The 27,680-nt window shown below is 40.3% G+C and overlaps 1 protein-coding gene across 4 annotated transcripts in view; it reads left to right on the forward strand.

Annotated features, from left to right (window-relative positions):
* plxna1 (plexin A1) overlaps positions 1–27,680 on the forward strand; it is a 219,682-nt gene that overhangs the window by 12,873 nt on the left and 179,129 nt on the right. For all 4 annotated transcript variants that reach the window (XM_014468382.2, XM_023325775.1, XM_023325773.1 and 1 more), the window contains exon 2: positions 23,993–25,428. In XM_014468382.2, coding sequence (XP_014323868.1) covers positions 24,247–25,428 — 1,182 coding nt within the window. In that variant the 5' untranslated portion in view covers positions 23,993–24,246. The remainder of the gene's footprint in view (positions 1–23,992; positions 25,429–27,680) is intronic.

Genomic DNA, 27,680 nt, shown 5'->3' on the forward strand with positions numbered 1-27,680 from the left:
TATTATTTGTCTTTTTTAAAGTTCAGGCCATTGATATATCAGTGGATAAAACATCCGAGTGGTTTATGCAAAGGTGAATTTATAGGAGGAAATTTATGCACATTACATTAAACTCTCCAACCCCATGTTAAACATGGTGGTGGCAGCATCATGGTGTGGGAAGCCCTTTCTGCTTCACAAACCGGGAAGCTGGCTTGAAGAAATAGGAAAGCCAATGGATCTAAATTCAAAACAATCCTGGAATCCTGCTACAGACTGCAAACGACCTGATAACTGGGGCAGAGATTCGCCTTCCAGCAACCCCAATTATAAAGCCAGAGCTTGAATCAAAGCATAGCCATTATGCTATGTTGTCCATCTCAAGCTACTGTGGCCCAGTCAAACCCCAAGCCAAACTCAAATTGAAGAACTGGGGCAAGACTTCAACATCGCAAAGTACCTCAACCTCAGAGCTATATTGCATAAAGAGCATTTGTGCAAAGCAAAGAAAAATGGGCAGATTTCACTATCTGGACTCGGAGTAAAAACTCAAATAGACTAGCAGCAGTAATTGCTGCCAAAGAACGCCAACGTTTCAGACTTTTAAGCGTACACAATTCATAGTCAGGTTTTTGGTTGTAGCGTGGCAAAGTGTAATGTGCCCCACAAAAGTAGAGCACTGCACCACTCAATTTTGTTTTAAACTATTTTTGGAAGAACAAATACTACTCACCAATTATCACATTTATTAATTCTAAATCAGCATGTTTACCAAAAGAAGACTATTATGACTATTCATTACAATTGTTGTTAGTTTTTACTGTCAGCTTGCCAATTATATTTGGCTCTCAGCTGTGTCTTAAATATCTGCCTTTGCAGTTGCATCAGAAAAGGTCAATCATAGTTCAAGAATGCACTCCTTGAAAAGTATCTCCGTCTGCATCACATCTTCAGAATTCAGCCATTCAGATTGTTGCTCTAAGCGTACATCATCGCTTCGTGTGTTTCTGATACAGCCAACGAGTTAGTAGTTGTGGAGTACCACTCCAGCAGATAGCTGGCCTCTTCCTCTCTCTCACACTCTCGCTCTCTCTCCCTCCTATTCTCTATGACCTTGTGTCGGCGTGCGCTGATGAGCGCTGAGTGGATACACTCATGAGTGGTGTGTGCACGCATGTGTGTGAGGGCTAGAGAAACCGTGGGAGCTCCATTTGTTGTGTAAATGCGAGCTGCTAATTGACTGCCGGGCACGCATCCTCTCCTTCAGCGGCTGAACCCTGCCCTCCGCCGGGTCCCGGGGATCCTGCCAGGGGAATGTTTGCCCCTTCTCACACACAAACACATCCACGCACGCTCTCGGCAGCCTCCCTTTCTCTGTTTTTCCTCTGCTGGAGCAAGCCTGGCGCAGGGCCAGAGTGAGGATGGGCACAGTGATCGGCTTCTCTGTTCTCTTGCTGTGATGAGGTTTCATTATGAAAAGATACTCGACATTTACCCGGAGCAGCTCAGTGGTTTTGGTTGATCTCGCTAAGTTCTCACTAAGAGTTCTCAAGAACTCTCGTGTTAATGCTGTACATATTAACATGTCTATATTTGTAGATAAGTCCACAACTCTGTGATTTTCAAAACTGACAGAAAAAGAAGAATTTTAGCTCAAACTGCAGCTCGAGAAACAATGGTCACTACATCTGGTCATTTATCAAAACAAATTGCTTTACTGCAACTGTTGCTGTCTCACTGGAAGCTGCAAACTCCATCTCTTCCAGAAACATCACTGAGAATGAGGTTAATAATTTACATCATAATTTCTAAAGCGGTTTTACTCAAAGAAATATTTATGAGTAACACATCGGTTGCTTTGCTTTCAAACAGAAATAATACCACATAGACATAAAGAGATCCCTCAAGGCATTGAACATAGATTCATGTATAGCTGCTTGCTTTCAGAGCTAGATTTACATTTGTGGCTCAGTGATGGACAATACAAATGTTAGCCTCAGTTGGAAAGTCTGCATGAGACATGTAGCCCAACTGTTGGCTGGTGAGAGGCCCAGATCTTGCACCCACACACAGAGAGGCTGACACATGCTGCTCAGCTGGAAGAGTCATATTTTTCTCTTTCAGAAGCTATAGGTAAATACACTGTATAGCCACAAAGATGGTCAAATACACTCTTAGTAGTCAGAATGTAGTGAGAAATCCTATCTCTATATTATAAAGGTTTTCTGCTTGATGTTTTGGTTTCATAAAATATATTTAAGTCCAAATAGTTTATTTGTTTTTGGGCAACTAGATTTAATTGTTCTATTATTGCAAGAAATGAGAGTTAAAGTGCATAAACCACAAGATGTAGTTCATCTGAGCGTGTGGATGGGGTGTATTTTACAGACTACACTGCCTGCTATTTAGGGAACATAAAAATGAAATCATAAATACAATAGATGCAAGAACACGCACACAGCTATGATTTTCCGTGCTCAGGTTTTTCCCAGCCTACTCCATTGTTCTGTAGAGGTAAACATCCAGGAACACAGAGAGAGAGGGGAACAGACAAACAATAAACAGACTTACTCTCCCGTTCCACTCTGTTTAGACTGTAAACACAGAGGAGTAAAAGCGTTTGTGTGTATGTGAGTACATGTCTGTGTACAGGTCAGTAAACTCCAGTCCTGGGAGTTAGCAAAAAGTAAAATAGACAGCTTGAAAATTTTAGGTCCCTGACATTGTTAGATTGCATCCATATGTCATTTAAGCTTCCCTCTCAGTTGGCAAACTTTGAATTGTCGGTCCAAAAAGGAGTCTAATGTTGAGGCATGTTCATCTTGCATGATGTTAAATTTACTATGTACGCTCCAATATTTGTTTCCAACAGACCGGAAAAAGGTTCTCAACTTTCAAAGTTGGCCTACACGTAATTCAAAATATCATTTTTACATTATTTCAGCAAAACTAGGAAGCACACGGAAGAATTTTGCGTTAATCTCACTGCTAAGCATCCGGAGACAATAACAATGGAATCCTAGAAATCTCAGAAATTTCTAGTTTTCCAAAAAGAAGCATACTGTAACATGTAAAACAACACAACAAAGTTTCTGTATGATCATAAAAATAAAATAAGTCAGGAAAAACTTTGTTACCGTAATGCATGTTTAAGGTTGTAGTTTAACAGCATGTGCCATTTTAACACAGATGTTAGTTTTCAAAATGCAAGAAAATCAAAACCTAAACAAAGTTGTGCTTCACTAGCAAAGTGCACAGCTTAGCGGAGACGCATACAGTGTTCACGGTTGGGCTGAAAGGTAGATGGTCAGAGCTCGAGGAATGAGTCCACAGATGGGTGTTTGAAGTACGGGCTGCTGGAAGAGGCTCACCAATGGTGCAGTTACGTCTACACACCCTGGTAGTTGCTAAGGAGATGAATACAAATAACTTGACGTGGTCCTTTTTGGTGTTATTGCTTTGTGCAATGCAACCATCTCTCTAGCAGAGTGTGTTAGAAACTGCCTGCAAACTTTCAAACCCAGATTTTTTTCAGGTTCACTACTGAGAAACCAGATTGGTGAGTAAGAGTTTTTTTTTTAAGAGCTCTGACTCACCTGCTAAAAATAATTACATATGAAGTGCATCAAGGCCAGTTTGAGACCATTTAGCTGTCAGATGTGTTGTCATACAGAATGTGAATGCATGACCCTTGAAATTGATAGTCAACCGAATATTCTGTACTTGCAAGTGTTTAATACCAATATTAAGCTCTACAGACAACATTAGAATCTCTAATCACACTTGTTGCGCAGATTGAGAAACCTCGTCTAGCAAGTTAATATTGCATTCAGTGAGGCTTAGTAGTCTGAATTTGACGTCACACCTGAGGTAAACCTGTTTTAGTTGGATTAAGCAAAATGGCTGATTTGCAATTCGGCTTTTATAAATATAAAAGTCATTTAAAGTTTTGTTTTTACACTTCTTATTTACAATTTGAATGACTTATATTTGATGGGGACGTAGTTATTCAGTGGGGCTGTAGTTATTCCCACATCCAAGCTTCAACTTCAAAGACTAGTTGACATCATCATTAAAGCACACACTTCTCAGTGCTTAGTCATTTTACGACAGAGAGACAGTTCAAAGACAGTTAAATACAGGTTCTCAACTGTTTGAGATAAATGTTTTGATTATATCACAATGCATTGACACCTCTTCAGTCTCACCTTTCCATTGTGGTGAAAGAGGAACTGAACCAGAAGAGCTGTAAATCTGTAACTTGTCCATCAAGTTTAATTTATTAAAATTAGGGAGTTATGAATATCTAGTTTCAACATGTGGGAATCAAAATTGAAAGACTATCTAGGAAACTAATCAGTATTTAAATCAACTGTATTTCCTGCTCCACCCTTTTTTAATGCCCTGCTCTGCAAAAAAACATGACTGTAGATAACGTTTATTAAATCAAATGGTTCTAATGGAAGGGGAAGATGTTGGGAAATATTCTAATGGCTGAGCAGTGTGGCAAATTAGGGTAAAAGTGGAAGCAAAACCAAAAGATGCATACAAACTTTAGGCTTGTATGCAAAAGTTTGACAGTGAACAAGCAGTGAAATTGCTTCTCTTCCTCCCCTTCCGGCTGTGCCAGCAGGACTGCAGTCAGACAGGCACTGTTGAATCTGAGTCAGCAAGAGTTGAACTGGGACTTTACCCCAAAGCCTCGGGGCCGGTAGTAGCTCACATACGCTCCTATATTCACACACACACACACGCGTGCACACCCCGTCTCACACAGGCGCAGTGTCAGACCTGTCGCTGTGCTCCCCTCAGCCCTGCAGCTCCAGCCCTAACTATAGCTGTTCAGCCAGCGACTCTTAATTAGTAGCTGCTGCTGCTGCCGCATGCCCTGCCCCGGCGCCACCGTGGTGAAGCCCCAGCCCCACGTCTGTGCGTGTGTGGTAGGTTTCAGGACGTGTTTACTCAGAGCTTCTGCTGCAGCGACGTCCCTGTGCCCTCTCTGGCTGTGTGTTTGTGCGAGCCTTCTTGGTGATATTACAGGTGGAACAGGAAAAGTGAGGTGTACTTTGCAGATTGTTGTTTGCTCAGCAGACTCTGTGGTTATGTGCATCAGACCCCTCGAACCACAATGTTGTCTCTTAAATCTCTTTTTATGCTTCCCATCTATCTTAGCTGAGTGCTTAAAAAGTTCCTGCCTTAAAGCTACCGTAACGTCTTTTTGAGGAAACTGAAGAAATACAGCATGGTACATTTGCTTTGAGAGGTTAAATATTGTAAAATCACTTATCCGTGATGTTATAGTTGTAAACTTGCACCAACTGTTCACTTGGTAGTTCCAGATAAGGGAAAATAAGCTAAATGGGTGTATAATTATGGGTATATACCATCTGAACCCCAAACAGCAATTCAAGCAGATAGAGGAAAGAAAAATGCAGTGATAATCCATGTGTCCATGTTCAAACCCAATACATCTTCACTCTCTCTGCCTTTCATCGTTTTGTGTCGCGTTCCTGTGGGGGAAGTGGCAGTGAAGGTACTGTCTGTGCTTTGGATCAGGCTGACACATGTTTCCCAGAGGACCCACCCCAGTACAAACACATAACTGGAATAACTTGGTGAGCCAGACACCACCGCCACTGGCCTGTTAATCAGGACCATATTATGAATAAATGGAGGGAGGACTAGCTTAGTTTAGCACAGGAAATGCACACAGCTGAATAACAGACCATTGATGAAGTTTAACCAGTTCCGCATGTGCAATTTCCATGCATGTGCTGTACTTAAACAAAAGAATTTACTTCTTTTTTATATATATTATTATGTTACAACCACAAACCTCAGTGTATTTTATATGATTTAAAAAACACAATTGTGAAGTGGGAGAATGATGCATGGTTTTCATTTTCTTTGTAAATAAATATCTGAAAAGATTCCTGTGCATTTGTATTCACCCCTTTTGCTGTGGGACCCCTCAATAAAATTCACTGCAGCCAGTTGTCTAGAAGTTACTTAATTATTGAAAAGTTTGCCTCTGTATAATTATTTTTCTCAGTACAAATACAGTTCTGTCAAGGTTTTAGAGGTGTGTTGGAGAACATTAGCGAGCAAGCTAAAGGCACACATCTGATGTATACACTTAGTCATTTTGATAATAGGCTAATATAGCTAATGTAAACACTTAAAGCTTGTTTTGCCTTTATTATAAACCTTATATAAGGCTTTTAATTTTTTGCGGCTCCAGACAGATTTGTTTTTTTTTTTTTGGTCCAAAATGGCTCTTTCAAAATGTTGGGTTGCCGACCTCTGGACTATCACAATGTGAAATACATTGATGTTTGTGGATACTACACGACAAATGAGAAAACGTTTAAAATGCATGAACGCTTTTGTATGGTACAGTATGTTTATCCAAGCTTAAAGAAGCACAGAGCCTGGCCAGCCACACAGTGACCCACATTGGGTTTATATTAGCCCATTTCCCTCTCAGGCTGGTGCTGGGCCTCTCGTAGTCATCACGCTTACTTACAGAAGCACCTCAAGCATCGCCTGCCATTGCCATCCATTCACACGCAACCACTGCACTCCACACGTTGATGGATGACTTACAAATGAATGGTGAAGTGAGAGATTTAGTTGTGTGCTTTGCTGGGATCTTGTTAAATAAATGCTTACATCATAATGCCACAGTTGAGACTTTCCAGGAACACTCTTATTTGCTCTAACACCTTTAAGAAGTTCATATCAGAGAATAGCTTGGCTGCAGTAATTTTGAGTTCTAGTCCCTAGTTTTTCCCTGATTCTTCCATCTTCCTGTATGAATCCACAAAGGACTTTGGCTGGTTAGTGAGGGTTCATTTGTTTGGTAATTTTTTTGTCCATAGGAGCAAGTTGTCTATATTGCGGATACAATTTAAATTTTCATTTTAGATGCTAATGTAGCCTTTTAGGTGAGCAGAAATGGCACGAGTATGCCAGCGCTTTGTTTTGTCCCAATTACTCATTAGGCTTCAGTAATTACTGCCTTGCGTTTCATACAGAAACAGCCAAGAGAAATGGATTCACTTTGTCCTTTGCAGAAAGGTCAGTTCGTATTGTAAGACACTTCCTCAACAAACACATTCACAGTTTATTTGTCACCTCAGAGAACTTTCTCTCAGCATTCTTTCAGCCAATTGAACTGTAAAGCCGCCGTGTAAGAGTGTGTCTGTGAGACTTTAAGGCAATTGTTAAAATTCAAATGAGACGAATAGGTAGAGACTTGAGCTATTTCTCGAAAGAGAGAGACTGGGACCTTCTAAGAATGTCTCTGGCTGCATGGTCTTGGCAGGAAGAGGTCGTAGGCATCACCCTGGTGGCAAGTTCTCGTTGTTGAGTGAATGTTAACCTTTTCCACCTTTGAAATCACATGAGTTTTAACAAGATAAAATGGATCATACAAGCCATCCATGACCACATCAAGGGACTGGTCATATTACCCACAGAGGGAAGTAGGTGGTGACCGGCTTTTTCCTGAGTCTCATTATGAAACTGCATTTTTTAAACCATGGTTCAAGACCGGCTCATACCATTAGGCTGTGGGTTAATTCCCAAGTTGTTTGGAATTGATTTCCATCAAGAAAGATTGCCTTAAATTTGTTCAGATATTGATTTATAGGAAATCGTGATCTTATTTGCTTTGCAGAATAACCTTGTTATAACCCTAATAATATCTGAAAAGCCTTGATAAATATAGCTTAACACTGGGACCTCAGTTTTTATTAGTATTGATCATGTCTGGAGTTCTCCGGTGATGTGAAACGCTGAGTTAGTTTTCAACCCTCGGAGGCACTTCAGCATTGCTGTCATGATTCTGTCTTAACACTGTTGTTCACGTAAACGTTTGAGGCCCCCATGTCTGCGCTCCATCCTGTTTTGCACCCACCATGACAAACATCCATACCAGCATTCCTTGCATCATTACCAATGCCAACCACCTACCTTTGAAGCAGAGCAAACGGCCATGCATAAATATCCAAACAATGTCCGATGATGGCGATCAAGTAATGCCTCTGACATATTTTCAATCTGCAGGAAAAGTGGCGGTTGGCAGCAGAAATGAGCGAGGGATTTGGAAGTTATGAGTGGCAGTCGTTCCCCCGGGGGCCTGTGGAACATGGCAGGGCTGTTATGTGAACAATACTGGTGTGATATACTAGAACACTACAGTGGGATGCCTGGTGGAGGACGTCAAAGATGAACTGAAGGGGCGTTTGGGATATAAACAAATTGAAAACATGATCGTACTGCTCCAGATTGAAGCACATTAACCTCTCTCATTAAACCACACGGTACAGAATATTAATGTACTGAAAGATTTTAATTTAAAGGACTTTGGGTAGAGATGCAGAGATTTGTGGTGGATTCTTTTTTTTTAAACAAATGTATCTAAATTGCTACTATGTCTAGCTTCGTTAAACTTCAATCATCTAATCAATTGGTGAATTCCTAATGTGGGACTCACCAATAGTATCAGAATAGGGATTTTAGCATGAGCTCAACCCACATACTGAACTCTACTGCTCAACCCACAAATTGATTTTTCTTAATGATATGGCATCATTTAAAGGGGAATAAATTGGCTTTCCAAAATCACACTAATTATTTCCCAGAAGCATTTTTACAACCAAGATACATCTGACCAAGCAGAAATTGTCACTTTTTGTGCTAAATCTATAATAGGAGCAGTGACAACTTTCCACTGTGTGAATTTGAAAGAGTTGTAAAATGGGGTTTTACTCATTTAAAACACATTTAACATGATCTTTTGCATCTTGTGTTAGCATCATCCTTATATCTCCGTGTGTATTTGGTAGAGTATATGGATTCTAGAAATAATCTAAAATTACCACAATAGTAAAAAATCTTTCATTCCTACACTATGTTCCATAACATACAAAGGTTGAACGCTCAAATGAACCCAGCTACATAGCTGTAATTATTCAGCCTTCCTAGTGTCTGCTGAAGGTGATTCCTGGTCGACCTACTTTGGCGAGACGTCAATTACGCTTTGAGTCCCATGGCAGATGATCCCAGGACAGCAACACAACCACAACAAATAAGTACAAAATGCCAAAGAATGAGACCGGCTGCTGCTTAAAATCTCAGTGCTATTGAAATGATTTAGCTCTATATCATCTACACTCACTAATAATACCCATGTAGAAGAGTGTTGTACTTAAATGCTTATGAAAGTTTCAACAAAAGATGTGACTTTTGTCTTTCTGATTACAGCTTATGGATCTCCTGGGATTTCTTTGTAAGGTTCTTCTTTTTTTTCCCAAGAAAAGTCTGTCGTCTTTGTGAATCCACTTGTCAAGAAAACCCAGCCTAGGAAAAGAAAGTGCACTTGATCATCTAGAGGCCTCGGTCTTTCCAGACGCTGCTGTCGCGCCTCAGACTCTTCGTATCAAGCTCAGTGTCGTGTTGAGCAAGGCACTGATATATTTAGTTCTACCCTGTCTTCTTGCCACTTTGTCTCTGGCATTCCCCTCACTCATCACTCTTCCTCTCATCTTCCCCCGCTCACACCAGTCTCTGCTTATCTCCTTTCCTCTGCGTTCACATTTCTGTCTTTCCAACACATCTCCCACTGTGTTTTCTTTCGCTCTATGTCTGTTCTTATCCTCCTCCACGCTCTTCTCTTCCCCAGAGCTCTACCTTGTCCAGGGCTCTGTTCCTGCAACGATACTGACAAGCTCTTTAGACACAGTTGTGGCTCTTTGTCTCTCCGCCGCCTTGCTGTCTCTCGCTACATTTAGACATGGCGATAACTATAGCAAACTATGAAGGAAACAAAAGACGTTGATGACCCCCAGAATGTGGCCACACTCCCAGTTTATATTTGCTGCGACTTTATTAAATGTGCTCCCTGCCAAGTCTAAGGACAATCCCTTCAATTTGACCTAATGGAAACGATGTTGCCGTGTGTTTAAACTCTCCCTACATCGGCCTCGTGACTCTCACAGATGTTACTTGTCCTTCTGGACCGACCAGTAGGCCCGGCCCTTCCTTTTGGGAAGGCTCCAAGAACAGCTAGGCTCCTCACATGCTGTTCTGATCATGTTGGAGGGAAGAGTGGAATTCCACTTGGACTGTAATGCTGAACGTCTTAGCCTTGAGCTCTGTTCTTTCAGGAGATCTTAAGATGATTACTGCTGGACAAAAGCCATTAAAGAGAAAAGGCTTTGTGAAAATTTACACCTCAGCTTCACTGATAAGATTAAATTATTCGGGGTGCCTGCCTGACTTGGTTTAATTTACTTAGAAATGCAAATGATAATGAGGAAAAGATTAATTTCAAACATTTTTTTTCTTTGATGCTTTCAGAATAAGGAGGTATGCTTAAGTAGAAGCAGAAATAATGGCTGTAAGCCTATAAGTAACAATCTAAAGCACTTGATTAAACTCTTAAAAATCTGATCCTTAAGAAAGTTGCTTATTTTGAAGTACTTCGCTGGATTTGAAGTGGTGCTGCCTGTTATATGTCAGACACTCAGGTGCCCACTTGCTGAAAATAAAATCCCTTTTGGCTAAACATGTAAAGACAGATTGTTCTCCTCTTATCTCTCTCCATTCCTCTTCGTTACACCCCAGTGACTCTCTGTGAAGGTATCACCATCTTCTGTCATCCTGCTCCTCTATCACTCCCTTGTTTTTGTTCTGGTTTCACCACCACATTGTTTTTAACTTCTGCATTTTTCTCCTTCTTTACGGCGTCATTTATACACCTGGTTTCACTCAGGATATTTCTGCTCTCATTTTCTTTATTGTCCGTAGGAAATTTAATCTGTGCCAGGATAAATTAATAAATGCTGTACAATGACTTGCATACCCCTTAAAATATTTCACTTTTTTTTTTATGTTAATGGGATTCTATGTGACAGACCGGCAGAAAAATGACAGCTTTGCTCATCTACAGGCTGACATTTTTGGTTATTTTATGCAAAAAACATCAAGCTGAGCTGAACAGACAAAGTTTGTAAATGGTTCCTTTCAAGTATTAATACAGATTCTCAAATCAGTTTACGTCTGAGCTTTGACTGGACCATGACACATAATGATGCTTTGACCATTCCAGCATAGTTGTGGCTGTATGCTTGGGGTCATTTTCAGGATGGCAGGCAAATCTCCATCAAGTATTTGTTTTCTACCTGGTTTGTCCTGTTTTTAGCCTTATCTACCTGAATCAACTCTAACTACCTTCTGGCCCTGCTGCTGAAAAGTAACCCTGCAAATATGATGTTGCCTTCACTAATTTCACCTTGGAATCGTTGAAGGCTTTCTGCCAATTTCAGAATTGGCATTTTAGCTTTTCGCTAAATTGCCACTTCTGCTTGTAGCCTTTTTGCTTGGAGGCCAAACGGCTCAACTTTTGCAACCCTATTTATACCTCACTTCAACTTTTTTTCTGTCATTTTCCACTTTTATATCTGTTTTAGATTTATTTGTAAACAATCATATTTACTTATTTATGTTTTGTCATTAATTTTTACACTAGTTGTTCAAATTAAATATACATTTTAGTTTATTTAGTAGTTCTCTTATGAATAGTGTTCTATGAAGAAAGACGATTTATTTGATTGTTTAATCTGACCTGAGCCTGTTCTTCTGTTTCTCTGAGTCTCTTACAGAGCTTGAAGTAAACTTGGGGGGCGTCCGATACATTTTTATTTTCCTTTCTGCTCTTCCCAGATTTGTGGAGTGCCTGACTAATATTTTTTCCTGTCAACAGATTTTCTGCAACTCCTCCAGAGTTAACATTGCCTGCTGGCTGCTTCTCTCATTAACTTTACTTATGTGACGTCTGATAAGATTATTGTGCACGTTAATAATTGTGTGTTTGTTTCAAGAATCCTATCCTAGCCATTTGCACCCACACGTACATGTACACATTTGTCTTCCATGCATAGTGAATCGGTGATGCATGCAAAGCTGTGTTATTATGCGCCGACTGAAAACACGGACAGGACAGGAAATCTGCAAAACTCACAGGTTTGCTTTCCAACTTGCACCGTCTGCTGCCTGGAATAAAACGGGACTCCTGAGCTAAAAGCGGCAGGGGTAGATGGGCTTTCTTTGTTTCAGGTTCACAACGGTGCATCAGGAGATAATTGGAGTTGGCCTTGCATGACTCAGATGCGACTGTGCCAAACAAAATGAATGAATAGTCCCGTCCCACTGAGTTCCTGGACATGATTCTGCCTTTGTGTAGTGTTGACACTGTCGTGGATTTTCATGTTTATTGTAATGACTTGTGGTTTAGGCATAGTTTATTGCAATCACATAACAATTAACTTTCATTTTTGGGATATGCTTCCTTTGTTCTCTTTAGCTCTGATTTTCTATCGAGGAACTGTGCTCCCACTGCTTCAGATATCTGCGTTTACCCAGCTGTCTTTCGACCCACCAAGTGGACATAAATCTGCTAAATGCCATTTGACACAAGCCACACGCCCGTCTTAAAGCATTTAGAGCTGGGAGAGGGCCATGCCGTCATAACTATTGATATGGTTACTGATATTACTCAACAGCATGTATCCGGAAACAGTATGGCCTTTAATGGACAGAGATGGATAAGGCTGCTGTCCGAGACAGTTGTGAGCCAGTCCTGTCCCACTCTGTGTCTGTGTGCGATGAGACTTTTTGATTTTAGTGCTTTTATTAGAGCATAATATATTTTTTGGTATAAAAAAAATGCTCTGGATAATGTACATGTTACAGCAAAGAGTAGATCTGATTCCTATTATGTCTGTTTCAGTTTAAACAATTAAGTCTAGACAAAAATTTGCAACAGAAGTGATAACATTTTTAGAATCGCCTAGATTGTGTGCCAGCTTCTTTATCATGTAAGATCAAAGAGTCATCCTCTGTTATGCTCCTCCTGTCATCTTGTAATGCATTGATAGCAAGAATGCGGCAAGGCTGAAGCAATGGAGTGAGTTGTTCAACAGCACACAGTCAAAACATGTTTTGAACTCAACAGGGATGTGAAGATTAACCAATTACTGATGATTCACTGACATGCTCACATCTGATGTGAGTGCCTTTCCAGAGTATTGGTAGATTAATTTTTTGGATAAAATCTGTTAAATGTTTGTATGAATGAAATCAAATCTTTTCAGAGAAGAGATAAAAAGTACTCTTACATCTGTGTCATATTGGCCTCATACCATATACTGTATATTTTCTCCTCGATGCAACTCCTCTCCCTCTCATTACCACTCTGACCAGAACAATCCTCAGATCATTTGGGAGTCGATTTGCAGCGGCATGCATATTTTTACAGCAATCAACACTCGGTGGCAAGTTTTTACAAAGCAGTGCCCCAAGTGTCAGGGGTCAGACAAGCTCCTAGATGAAGGTTGTTCGGCAGGGAAAGTAAACAGGGAGTTTCAGTCCAGGACCGCAGTGTTTAGTAATAAGCTGTTTCGGCCTGAGCGGCCCGCATTCCTCTATAGTGAGCTCAGAGGTCCAATATAAGCAGCGCTACGGAGGAATGCACATGCTTTGTTTTAACAGTAAGAGCTGTTAACACAATTTTGTCTTTGTCCATGCATTATACAGTGGACTTCAGTCTGGGTTATGTTTCACGAACACACTCCATGGTGTTCTGTCATTTCACATTCATCATGTATGTCCTCATTTTTATCACAGCTGTGTCCCACTTCAACCAGTCTGCTGACTGGATCTCTCCTCGGCTGTGGTTTCATGATATCAGCACCTGCACAGCCAGCCTGGACAGCTAAAACCACAACTTTCTACACTCAAGGAGAAAGTTTTCACTAGAGAAACTGTGACCTTTTTGATTAAAGGACAGGAATCATTAGTTGTAATCAATAGTTTTTCTATGTAGGGGCCTGTAGGCCTGGTTCTATGGCTGTTCTGGTTGAGGCTGGATCAAAATATAGCTTAAACATATGTATTAATAATTATTTTGATCCCTAACAAATCTGTAATAATGGTTATATTGGGATGCTCATAAAAACAACTCAGTCTGAATGTTCAGTGACTTTACGTAAAACATTTATAGGTCGCCATTAGCAAGTTGATTCTACTAGTTTTATTTACATTTACCATAGGGATGGGGGATTAGAACTGAAAACATAACATTTTATCTGATATTTATTGAGACACAATAAATATTGTTAGAAAATATTGATAAGCTGTAAACTTCCTAACTTTTTGTCACTTTGAAACTATAAACTTTTAATGTGTTTCATTGTGTTTTCATGTCATAGAGTACAAGAACGTGGGACATGATTAAGAATAGGAAGAAAAATGGTTTAAACGTTTCCAAAATTAAACCCTAAAAACTTGGCATGCTTATGTCATGAAGTCTTTACTGTGATCCTAATCTAAACTTTTCTGGGTTCTCAAGAGATTTATTATCCCGCAACTTTTAGATGCATCCCTTCTACACGCCAGAATCAAATGAAAACCCCTGAGCTAAACTGTTCACACACAGAATGTAAACAATTAGACTAGAATGAAGAGTAATAGAGGCTTTTATATAGAAATAAAAACATATTTCATGCTACTTGAAACATAAGAATCTTTTTAATATCCCAGATAATCAGCATCCTGTTGCTTCCTGTCATCTGTACCGCTGATCATTCATCTGCCCTTGTTCAGTTAAAGCCTTATCAAACACGAAGAGCATTAGTGTAATGCTTCAGGCAGCAGCACACGACTCAGTGCGATCTTGCTTTACTGAGCTGGTGGTTAAATGGTGATTTTTTATTTATTTATTTATTTTTTTAACAAGGCACCTTTGACCTTGACCTACATGTTGCCTACCTCTCCCACCGCATCGCATGTACACACATACACTCCCACAGACACTGGGAGACACAGGATTTATCACAGAAAGAAAGAGCCAGTCGCCTAACACAGTCCAGAGATTAAGAATAAACCACTAATCTCGGTGTGTTTGTGTGTCTGTGTGCTCCTATTTAAAATGTGGGTTGATTTTAGCTGGTTCCTGGTTCATCAGTGCTTCCGTCTGTCATAGCAACTGGAACCATGGTCTTTGTGTTGTGTGGTTTTTCAACCCTGGCTGAAGAAGTCTGGAGGTGGAAATCTGCTTCTATGTTCACGCCTTAAATTTGGTTTGGGAGATGTGGTATTTAAGTTGGCCGTCTGCGTTGCATTAGAGCTAAGAAGACGCAGAACACGTGAAAAAATACTCCAATTTGAGCTTTTCAGCAGAACAGAAGAAAGAAATAAGGTGATTGTGGTGGGATTATTGGGATAGTTGCAAAGGAGGAGACAAATACAGTCTGTCTGCTCTTCATGTGTTATTTTAATGACAAGGGCTGCATGCCTGGGAGACAGCCTGGGGTGCTCAAGTCAGTGTTCGGCAGCCAAATTAGACACAATGCTCATAAACCATTCGGAGCACAAGGATGGTGGCGTTCACCATCCAGCTCAAACTGCTCAGAGAAGATTCCAAACGGCTGCTGAGTCTGAAGGCACAACGATAAGCTCGGGCACAACAGATGATTGCTTGGTTTGTGTGTTTTTGAAGAGGTGTGGAATTCCACACTGATAATTCCCTCTGATCCAGTTCAGAAGTGCCAGCTGTAAAAACTGGAAAGATAGAATTGATTAAAAGGTATATGCACCTATCTACAACTTTTGTTGATTTTACTTAGGGGTGTTGAAGTAAAGAGTGTTGAATACACTTTTATTTTAAAATTCTTGTGTAAACCGTGTGCGTGTTTTTCTCTTCCACTTTTATTTTAAGTCTTTCTAAAGTCTTAAAAGTCAGTAAAGTTGTTCACTGATACAGTGAACAACTTTACTGTATGGTGTAAAGGTGCCCATAACTTCACACTAAAGACTCTCCGCATCTATGCTGCTGACAACTTAGATTGCCAAAGTGTTTTATATATATAAAACACCATTTTGTAGACATAAAGGAGTTTGTCCCATAATTGTTGGGTTGCCAGTTCGAGCCTGCGCTTTGTACAACTGTCATGTCCTTGGGAAAGACAGTTCACCCACATTGCATACTGGTAGTGGTCAGAAAGGCTGGTGGTGCCGGTGTGTGGCAGCCTTGTTTCTGTCAGGCTACTCCAGGGCAGGTTTGGCTACACTCCAGTAGCTCACCACCATCAGCTTGTGGGAGTGTGCGTGGGTGGGAATGACTGATCTTATTGAGTGTCCAGAAAAACAGTATTTAAGTCATTTCATTAAAAAAAACCCACAAGATTTATCTCATTTATGTACACCTTTGTTCTGTGCAATTTCACAAATGAAGGTGTAACTTCAAAATGCATGGAGAGTGTGTGGTGTGTATAGTAACTCGGAAGTTATTACATTTTCAGATAATTTTTTCTTTATTGGTGTTGGTCTTAAAATGTATATCCTAATTATCATAAATGTAATGTAACCTTTCCTTGACTGCTTTGATTAATGCAGTTGGTGGACTGCCATGTCTCGAGAGGTTTACCGGTCAAGACTAAAGAGGGTTGAATCTGAATTCACACCACACGGTTTAGATTTTGATTTGTTAAAAATGTTCAAGTATGCACTTTTTCTGACATAAATTCTGAATAAAATACATTAAAGTTTGGGACATTGTTGTCAAACAAGCAAAAAAACTGTCATGACCTCAAATACTGCTGTTTTCGACACACTGTGGTTTCCAATCTTCATACTGCGCTTTAATCTCTCATAAGTGGTTTTGGATTTATGCAAACATGCCTGTGGTAACGACGGGCAATAAAACAATTAAAATATGTTATCCAAGAACAGAAAATGACAATAGCAATAAAAAAGGTGGTAATGTGTGACCCACATTATGTGCTTTTATAAGGGGCAGAAGAGATTTGCATCATTTTGCGACCTATTTCGTCTCTTAAATAGTACTGCATATTAATTCTGTATATCAACATATTGTGTATTTTTCTTTTACTTATCATCCAGAATGTCCCATAACAATTCAGAAAATTGTGCAGTTCATGGCAACTTTTGAATACACCTCATTCATTAAAAATGTTTTTTTTTCTTTCAGTTTGTTGTGAACCAGAGGCAGTCTTAGAAACTATATTGTTGATTTGAAACAGTCTTTGTTATTCACTGAAAAGTGCAACACAGAAAAAATATTTAGGAATATTTTGTTTATATCACCTAGCTCTACTTAAGTGACACTTGTTGTGCTTGCATCCTCAGACATCCTCATTATGTCTGAGGATCTAAGGATCCTTAGATCCTCAGACTGAATATATGTACAGCACATGATAATATGACTGAATATCATGTGCTCAAGGAAATAAAGTGCTGTTAATGCATGCGGCGGTCCAATCTGATGTGGTCAAGTAAGCCACCAAGCACAGGTGCATTTAAGTGCCACAGACATGCATACAAATGCAGCCATATATTTGTGTAATGCTGTCTGTCTGAATACGTTGGAGGGCAACCACATTTCCTATGGAAATACATGTGTGTGAGTGACTTTATAGTTGCAGTGAAAGAGGAAAGGAATAATTTGTGTGATGTAGTGCCCACAGTCTGTCTCCACTCTTGGAATGGCAGCTGTCACACATCTGTTACCCACACTGCACTCAGGTTTTCAGGGAAGTGGTTGTCCGCGTGATTAATAAGTCTTTAAGCCAACTTGTTAAAAGGCAGTCTTGCAATTTCTATCTTCAGACTAGTTCCGACCTTTTGATACAAGCCCCAACAAAATGAAGATTGGCTGTAAAAATGTGCTATATTTTGCTTTATTGCTCCATGTCTCATGATTCTGTCTTTAGGTGAAAATTAAAAAAAATATATATCTATATACAGTTTTGTGATTCCATTAATCCAGCTTGTAAAATGGTTGCTGTAAAACTTTTACTCTTGTCAAACATACTTGAACAAAATTAATGTAAAGCAAATCAAAGATGATGATTTGGCCTATTTTCCTCCCTTGCATTGATGGAAGAACTTTGACAGTGTTTTACAAGGTTCCATCTGTCCCTCTGGGCTGAAACAGCTGTCCATTATTAGGGAGAAATCATTACAAAAAGTATTCATGCTCTTTGAAGTTTTTCATTAAAGTTGAAGTGGTATTTTTGTATTTTGTATGAGGTATAACATCTCAGAGAAACATTTTCAGCACTTCTAACCCAAGGCGCTAGTTTCGTCTTCACAGATGTAAGCCAGGAAGGATGCATGCACTTGTTTCTAGAGCTGTCATAGGAGCTTTTAGTACTACTTATGATGTACTAGTTGGTCTGTTTCTTTAGCAAAGACAGGAAGGAAACAATAGAAGACACCACATAATGGAGTTCTGCTTTACTGCCGTTCAGTTTCTCCATCTGAAAGCTGTCAAGTCTTAATAGATGAATTGAATGCAACCCACTGGTATTTGTTTTTGGCACCTAAAAAGTGCCTGCTAATTTTCTTTTTCTTTTTTCTTTTCAGCACCAAATGTCTCTTTCGCGAATTTCAAGTGACAAAAAAAATAATTACTGGTATTACAGTACATGGCTATATTGACCTCAGATAACTCTAGAAATCAAGTGTTTAAAATCTTCTGCCAACCAGCTGGAAAAATGGGCCCTGTATGAAAAAATGTCCATGTATGGTGACAGATGGGTTTGGATATTTTTGAGAATATTCCAGTAATTCTCCAGAGAGGAGTGATTAGTTAGTTGCAGTGAGATTTGAGTTTGTGGTTTGGCACAGGCACTTTGTCAACCAGATTGGTTTAGGTGGTTAGGCCTAACTCCTGCTCCTATTGGTCTCAGCCGCATGGACACCCTCTGACTGGGACATATGCCAGACTGGTGGTGTAACCAGCCTGTGCATGACTAACCAACACCTTACCTACCGGCAGAAAGAGTGAAAGAGTACAAACCCAAGTGTATTTAAATTTTTTTTCAAAGCCCAAAAATAAGAAGAAGCCCAATTTCTGTCATCTCAACTAGATGTGTGTGTCTTCATTTTTGTTTTACATTTACAGCATATCCAGGGATCGTTACCCACTCTTTTGCCTATCCTATCTAACTCTCAGTGCATTGGGGGGGATGGTAATCCATTCTTCCCATATGTTCGATAGTGATGGCGGGATTAGGCAGACCCTGCAAGAGGATTAAGGCTTCAGGGTTTGGGTCCCCTTCTATCTGTCCTCTTCTCTAACCGTCCCACCCCCTCCACCTGCTTCTTGCTGTCTCCTCGTGCCGTTCAGCTCCTCTCCCACCCTTCTCGCGTCTCCCTTTCCTCCCCTGGGCAAATATCCAATCTCTGGAGTGTTTTAGCTGTTGAATAAGGAGGGAGAGGGCAGATCATCATGGAGGTCATTTCTTCTTTAATTTAACACGGTAATGGATATTTCTGCTGCCCGTGTGAATTATTGTTTGTCTTTGTGGGATTTAGTGTTGATATTTCAATGAATGTGACCCAGATTTTTCAATGAAAAGCCTCAGTCAGAGAATTTGTCCATGTGTTGTTTTTCTTCCTTACTCATCACCTCTCTCTTTTTCTCTCTTGATATCTTCTTCTTCTCCTCCTTCTTTCCTCCCAGTGTTGAGGGCTGTAATTGATATGCCAACGGCAATAAATCAGCCCGGCTTTACAGTGGGAACGTTATCTGAACGGACAGGTTCAGCCTCTTTGGAGGGGAGGCTGAGAGTGCAAGTTAGCCAGCTCAGCTTCACTAACGGCTTACCTCTTCCTCAGCCTCTGGATTTTTAACAACATGCAACCATCTCGCCTGTCTTTAAAATCAGACGGGGGTGGGAGGAGGAATCCCTTCCCTCCTTTACTTTCAATTTATTTCCCAGTTTCCAATTCCTACTGGAACAGTTTCCTGTCCTGTCAGTTGATAGGATGTGCCAATATTAAATCCAATCATCTCACCCCTTTACAGCCTAGTGTCTCTAATGCTTTCTCCTTAATTGATAAAGGCTTCGGCTCCCCCAATTCGTTGATTCCTCATTCCTGAGGCAGGAGACGGGCTCATGCCCAAATGATTGACATGTTTTCCCCTGATGGAGCCAAATATGATTCGCATCCTTCCTCCAGTGCTCTTCCCAGCATTTCGCTTAAGCTCTGGAGGAAAGTGAAATTGAAGAGGGTTTTCGAGGATAAGTGTGGGGAGAGAAAAGAGGAAAATTTTGAGTGAGAGGAATGTACGCAAGAAGTCGAGTCAAAACCTCCATTTACAATTTAACATTATTCCTGCACAGTATGGAAGGGACAGGAATTTGTTTCACAGATCTTGATTAAAGCATGGCAACCAAAGGTAGAGTGCAGAGTAATAGTTGTATATCCAAACTGTCTCATTAACAAGAGGCTCCATCCATTCATTCCTGTCCTAACCCATCCCTATGGTACCCAATGCTTATAAAAGATGTTCTTTTTCGTTTTGTAAATAAAAGAGGCAGAAAGGACTTGGACCTGGGTAACTGAGTCTGGACTCTTCACAGGCAAAACGTGTAGGAAACTTAAGTGTGTGAAGAAGGGGACTGAGGATTGAGGGTGAATGTTCCTCAGGGTCCATTAGTAAGGACATTATCAGCATGATTCCATTTTCCATCCCGTATCCATCATCCCCTCTAACTCTTAAAAGGTGTTTCATTATGCCTTATTGCCCAATAGATAAAAGCAGCCACAGACTCCAGATGCAATTTGTCGTTAGATTCACACTCTCTTACATCAAGCTATACCTGACCTAAATGAAGAGAAATTACAGGAGGGAAATTTTTTTTCCCAGGTTCTCTCGCGTTCTTTATCAGGCATTAGCTGGCGTTTTCTCTCTGCCTCATTGTGCCTTTGCCTCTCTTGGAAATGACAAAGGAAAATGAGGCAGCCGGCCTCCCCACGCGCTGCCACGCTTTAAATTGACATCTGCTCTCATCGCGCAGCGCGACTGTACTGTTGAACAAGAAATTAGTTTTTTTTTTCTGTTTTTTTTTTTTATAGGCCGGCTCGTCACTTTATTGCATCTGCCTGTGCCAAAGAGGCCACGATCCGCGTCAAGTCATTTTAATCTCACAGAGTGGAGAGTAGCGGTATATCTGATAATTGCAGCTCAGGCCCTTCTGTCTGCAGTTTTCTTGCTGAAGTGCCTCATTCTGCAGGGCTCCCCTGATGTTTATTTCAAGCAAAGGTGTAGTTGATTTAAAATGCTGTTGACATCCATTTTAGCCACTTTTACAGAGCGTGCCTTCAGCTTTCTACTGCTTTTTTCCCTGTCATCTAGTTTTTTCTGTTTCATACAAATGAGTGATTTTCAAGGTGAAGTGTAAGATGACAGAGCCTCTTCCTGAATCTGGCTAGCTTTGTGCCAGCTGAGTGTTGACTTACTGTTGCATGGACCAACCCTTCTGCTCTCTTCCACTCTCACCTGTTATTTACACTGTGCAGCAGAGTGACTAACGATAATGAGCATTTCAAAGATGGCTCTTACAGAGGTGTTTCGTTGCCTTAGTTATTACCGAACTGCTTCCTCAAAGTTGTCACAAAGTTGTTTTTTTTTTTTTTATTCAGCAGATTGAGGCCTCTCACCAGACTTTAACAGATCAGCCTTAGATCTGTGTGCTTAATGACTAATAGACAGTTTTCTTTGCTTCGTAAGTTAAGCTAATCAGTCAGTTACAGAACAGTAGCTTTGCTATGCTTTTCTAAGCATTCCTTTGCCTATCCGTCCACTTACTTTTTTCTGTTGTGCCTACAAATCAATTAATCAGAGATCTGAGATTCAGTTTTGACAATGCAGCTGACAAAGATTTTAGGTGGATCAAACAATTTTAAGACTCCAACAGCCTTCATAATATATGTTTCTATGTCCTGTTATTAATTAGTTATATTAAGGCCAGAGACAATGATGAGCAGTAGATGATGTGTAACAAAGAATAGCACAGTTAGCATGTGTGGCATTATAAATTGGATTGATTAGTCTCCTAGAACTGAGGTCTCCAAATGTTTTTGAGTCATTGACCAGCTTGATTTAGCAGAGAGTACATGGTGCAACATTGTAGGCCTGGAGCAAGAAGGCCATAGGTTCTAATCTCAGCCTGAGGTCTTTCTGCATAGTGTTTACAAGTTCTCCTTGTACATCCTTAGGTTCTCTCTGAGTAACTCAGCTTCCTTGCACAGCCCAGTAACATGATGTATTACTCTAAAGCAGTGGTCCCCAAACTACGGCCCGCGGGCCAGATGCGGCCCGCCTCCACATTTGTTCCGGCCCCCTGAACAATACCAGAGTATTTTCATATATGTGCATTTTTATTTGATAAGTTGGACTTTTGCAATAAAATAAATGTTCCTTAGTAATGAACTTTATTTATTATTAACTACTAGTTAATAACTATTTTATACATGCATATAATTGACCCTAACCCTTTTTTTTATGTGGAGAACCCAGTGTTATTTGGTTATTATTTATTTCATAAATAGTGTTATTTCCTAACTTTTGTTCTCTGAAGAATCCAGAAAAGGTTATTTGATTGTGCTTTCTGAAAAACAATACATTTTTATGTTTAGCACTCTTACAATCGTCACACTTTTTCTGTTACAAACTGACCCCGGCCCCCCATCAGAGAAGGGACAAGTTATGTGGCCCTCACAGGAGAAAGTTTGGGGACCCCTGCTCTAAAGTACCCTGAGTTTTCAATCTGTTTGCACATGGTTGTTTGTTCTGTGTGTGTCTGAATTTCCTTCGTGTGTGTGCTGCATAGAAAGGCCCAACGAGGGACTGGAGATGTGAATTAGCTTTAGCTATATACTCTTTGTGCATTGCATCAGCTATAGACACTGTTCTGTTGCTGTGTTGGACTGCATTGTCCCTGTGAAATAATACAAAGAAAAAATAAAATAAATACATGAACTGGTGACCTGTCCAGGTTGTACTCCAACTTCAAGGATAAGTGGGTTGAGGTGATGGGGTGAATTAACATTTACAAAATTACATAAAACATAATCACATCTGTCAGCGATTCCTATAATTTCTCTCTAACATTTTGATATCCAGGAAAAAATGTTTGTTGTTACCCTTTTGATATAGCACATTTTTTTTATCGGCACTGAGTGCTAACAATATGTTGGAGTGCGCCTTGAGTAAACTTTTAAGCAAAATAAATGTTTGCCAAACCCCCACTCTTCAGTTTTCCATTTGAGCTTTGTTGAGCAGAGAAGGGACTACAGTGGATAAGGGAACGGAGCCAGACGCATTACAGCATGGGCAGTTTTCAGACTGACTTTAAGTGTTTAAAGAAAAAAAGAAGAAGAACATTTGCGGAGTTATTGTAAGCACTTAAGATAATATGTATACATTAACGCCATGTTTAAAAGTTTATCACTTCCATAAGTGTGAGACACTGAAAAACACAATAAAACATTTGTCGCAGCAGTGAATAGTAAAACGATTCTATCATTTTTCAATTTGTATATGTACTTAATGTATTGGACTGGATTCTCTCAACCCAGGCAACACTACCAGATTACCCTGCATTGCTATGAAATTTTGGCTGCTACACAACTCTGATGCCCATTTCTAGCCCATCAGAGCTCCATGGGTAATTACAATATGGAAAAACTTGTTACAGTACAAACCATGACAGGAAAAGCTTTAAGCAGACCAAGCTGTAAATTGCTCGCAGTCAATGCTACAGTCCCCAGTAGCAGTTTTTCCAAGAACAAATCTCTAAAAGCAGCACTGTAACAGTGAAAGTTATGAAATATTAGTAGGTTCAATGTTGTGAGACCATAACTCATGGCTATACTTGAATTCTGTGTATAGAGCTTTTAATAATAGACTCCTGGCTCCCTTGCATTTTTGCCCATAATTCACTGCAGACACATTTGCCTTCCAGACCTGATTTGATATTATTTATATTTTACCAAGGCAGATGTCAACCTTGCTCTTTTCTCATTTATCTGTGTAATCTTTGTGATTTTTAAGCCTCTCTTCCTTCTTGATGCCTAATCAATAAGAAATATTTTTTAGACTCTAACATATTTTCTCTGTTTTGCCTTTCAGGTCTGCAACCTTGTGCCTCTTTGGATGATGTTCCTGATGACTGCTCACAGCGTTGAAAACAGGACAGTGGATCAATAGGAGTTTTGTTTCTCCTTCCCTGGTCCTTCTCCCTCCCTCAAGCTCTCCTTTCTCATTCCTTAGTAGCAGAGGAGGCAAAGAATAAAATCCTGACTTGGATCTAAGCAACAAAGATTGTTCTCCTTCTTCCTTTCTCCTCCCCCGCCCCCCAAGCCTCGCCGCTGGACACTTCAGATATGTGTCCTCTTTCTCGGACATTAGCCTTCCCTGGCCAGGGGAACTTGCTTTTCCTGTTGGGGGTTTTACTCCTTATGGTCCCATCCCTCTCTGGAGGTCAACCCCCACCCTTCAAAAGGTTTGCTCCTGCTGACCATTTTCTTACACATCTAGCCATCCACAACAAGACTGGAGAAGTCTATGTGGGAGCTGTCAATTGGATTTTCAAGCTGTCCAGCAACCTGACTAAACTGCGCAGCCACATGACTGGCCCAGTGGTGGACAATGAGAAATGTTACCCTCCACCCAGTGTCCAGTCCTGCCCTCACGACCTGGCCCAAACCCCCAACGTGAACAAGCTGCTCCTGATAGACTACCCACAGAACCGTCTCATCGCCTGTGGCAGCACCTCACAGGGCATCTGCCAGTTCTTGCGTTTGGATGATCTCTTTAAACTTGGCGAGCCTCACCACCGCAAGGAACACTACCTCTCCAGTGTGGCGGAGTCGGGCACAATGTCAGGGGTCATCATAAGCTCCCCTCAAAGTCCTACCAGCAAGTTATTCATTGGAACACCTATTGATGGAAAATCTGAGTACTTTCCTACCTTGTCCAGTCGCAAACTCATGGAGAATGAAGAAAATGCGGACATGTTTAGCTTCGTCTATCAGGATGAGTTTGTCTCCTCTCAGCTTAAGATCCCCTCAGACACTCTGTCCAAGTTCCCTGCCTTTGACATCTATTATGTGTACAGCTTCAGCAGTGAACAGTTTGTCTATTATCTGACAATGCAGCTAGATACCAAACTGACCTCACCTGATGCTAGTGGGGAGCAGTTCTTCACCTCCAAAATTGTTCGCCTCTGCATGGACGACCCAAAGTTTTACTCCTACGTGGAGTTCCCCATTGGCTGCACCAAAGACGGGATAGAGTACCGCCTGGTGCAGGACGCCTTCCTGGCCCGACCAGGCCGGCAGCTGGCCAACTCTTTGGGGATTTCTGAGAATGAAGACATCCTTTTCACGGTTTTCTCTCAGGGTCAGAAAAATCGGGCAAAGCCACCCAAAGAGTCTGCATTGTGCCTGTTCACCCTGAGGAAGATCAAGGAGAAGATTAAGGAACGAATTCAGTCCTGCTACAGGGGAGAAGGGAAACTCTCTTTACCCTGGCTGCTTAACAAGGAGCTCGACTGCATCAACTCGGTTAGCTCACATATTTGCTTTAACACATTTTGTTGACTACATTTGGCTTGAGATTTTGTTCTGACAATCCAGATAAAATTATTAGCACTGATAAACACAGATGTAGTAATTTAAGCCAATTTAAGCAATGAGAACAAATTGCTATTCTTGACGCTAAATCTGATTTGCAGTTGTGGAATATTAACAGTCTCTGGCTGTCTATCTCCTGCTGTTTCTCTTACTTTTTCTATTCTTTTTTTCTCCCTCTGTCCCCCAACAAACTCTTATAGTGTTGATTCACTCAGACAGGGGACATCATTAGCCCAGTCCCCTGGATTTGTGAACTGTCACTCAGAAGGAGCACCCAGGCACATCCACACTCCTGCACTCAGCATGATTCAGTGCTCTGCAGTGTTAGATCCTGGGATATAGTGCAACTTAGACTTGTTTTTCACCAACTAAGCCTCAAATCATGGCCTTGCATGCATTACAAAAACGCTGCTTAAACAGACACATACTAGCGACTTTACAACACTGCAGGGGAACAGATATACCTTTTAGACCTCACATTTATAAAGAAGTGTTTTAAAGTGTTTCCTATAAGTCAACATATTTCTGATTTCAGACGTTGTTATAACATGAAATGCACACAAAGCATTCAGCTTGTGTTGCATCTAATGGAATAGGATAATTTAGAGGAATGGGAATGTTTGCCTTTGTTAGTCTTCATTAGCATAAGGGTACAGATTTGTGATAAGTAACGAGAATTTCTGGAAGTGCTGCTTTTCATCTCCTTTACCTTTCTCTTGCTACGTTCTGTAGAATTACTGGAGATGGTGGTTTTTTCCTCTCTTTTTGTTGCTTTAATTTTCAGTTCCTAGTTTATAAGACTGTCTATGTTAAGGCTGTAAAACAGAGGATCTCATTTATTTTCATTTGATTAAACTGAACTGTTGGTGCACATTGCTGGATGACCTAGTTCTATGTCACACGGGTCAACTAACCTCACTATTTAGATATTCAAAGATCAGAATCATGTCTACTTTCTGGTTTTTGTAAAACATTTTCTTTTTAATGGTCATTTTACCCATTTCTGATTTCGTAAGAATGATGTAAAGCTATAAGAACAGTATTGAAAGCATTTTCTTCTAATCTTGCTGCCATTAGTGTTAAATATTTTACATATGAAATACTAACAAGTTGACCAATTCTTGCCTTTATTTAACACAAAGGAATACATTTAATATTGAACAATTCTCAGGCCATATGTTCTTACCAAATTTAGATGTGAAAGTCGAGCTTGATTTGGAAATTTCATCAAACCCTAATAAATCCTCGATCACATGCAGATCTATAGATATTTTATTGGATTTTCTTTCACTTCAAGAATTTCCTTGTTCACACATACCATGCCACCAAGATAACATTTAATGCTTTTACTGCTGCAACCTTCATGTTTTCTCCCTGCCACAGAATCATTGATCCATTTACTCATAAATTCACTGATATGCCTCACTCCATCCCTCCTTTATTCCTCCAATCCCGTTCTGTACGGCTTGTTACCATGGTTTCTGTGCTTTTGGTGAGGATTACGTCCACCAATAATTTGTCACTCAGACAACCTCTTAAAACCTGCTGTCCCTTGAAAACCGTCATCAATGACAATGTAATGGCTTCACAAAAGAGCTGACTAGCTGACCCCAAGACCAGCAGCAAGACCTAGGAGGTCAGCGTCAGGTTAATGATGTCTGCTCCAATGCCCCTTAAAACTGACCTAATTTCAGCTGCCCTAAACAGGCCTAGACCCCAGCTCCACAAAAGCTTGATTCCAAGATTTTTTTTCAGTATGGAAACAGGGACTGTGTGAAATAACTTAACCAGCCAACAGTAAAACAGAGACAATGGAACGAAACATCAAGATAACCAATCAGAGGAGATCTAAATATCCCATAATTTATTAAGGCAGAAACAGGCACATACTAGCTAATATAACCTGGTGAAAAAGCAACACTGTACATAATTCAGTAATGCATTAAATCTGGTTGTGTGGTCGAGTTGCTTCGTCTTTTAAAAATAAGTCTGAGTATAACATCTCTTTCTTTTAAACGCAGTGGTAAAATCTGATTATTTTTGCTATAATTATATTTCAGCTATCACTACAGTATATTTATAAAGGTCCTACAAGAATAAATAATTAAAATGGTTAAGAGAGCATAAGTTGAATTTGAATAAATTACTACTTACAGATGTTTGAGTTTCCTCCACAGATTTAA

Source organism: Xiphophorus maculatus, chromosome 20, assembly GCF_002775205.1.
Source record: "Xiphophorus maculatus strain JP 163 A chromosome 20, X_maculatus-5.0-male, whole genome shotgun sequence".
Taxonomy (NCBI): Eukaryota; Metazoa; Chordata; class Actinopteri; order Cyprinodontiformes; family Poeciliidae; genus Xiphophorus; species Xiphophorus maculatus.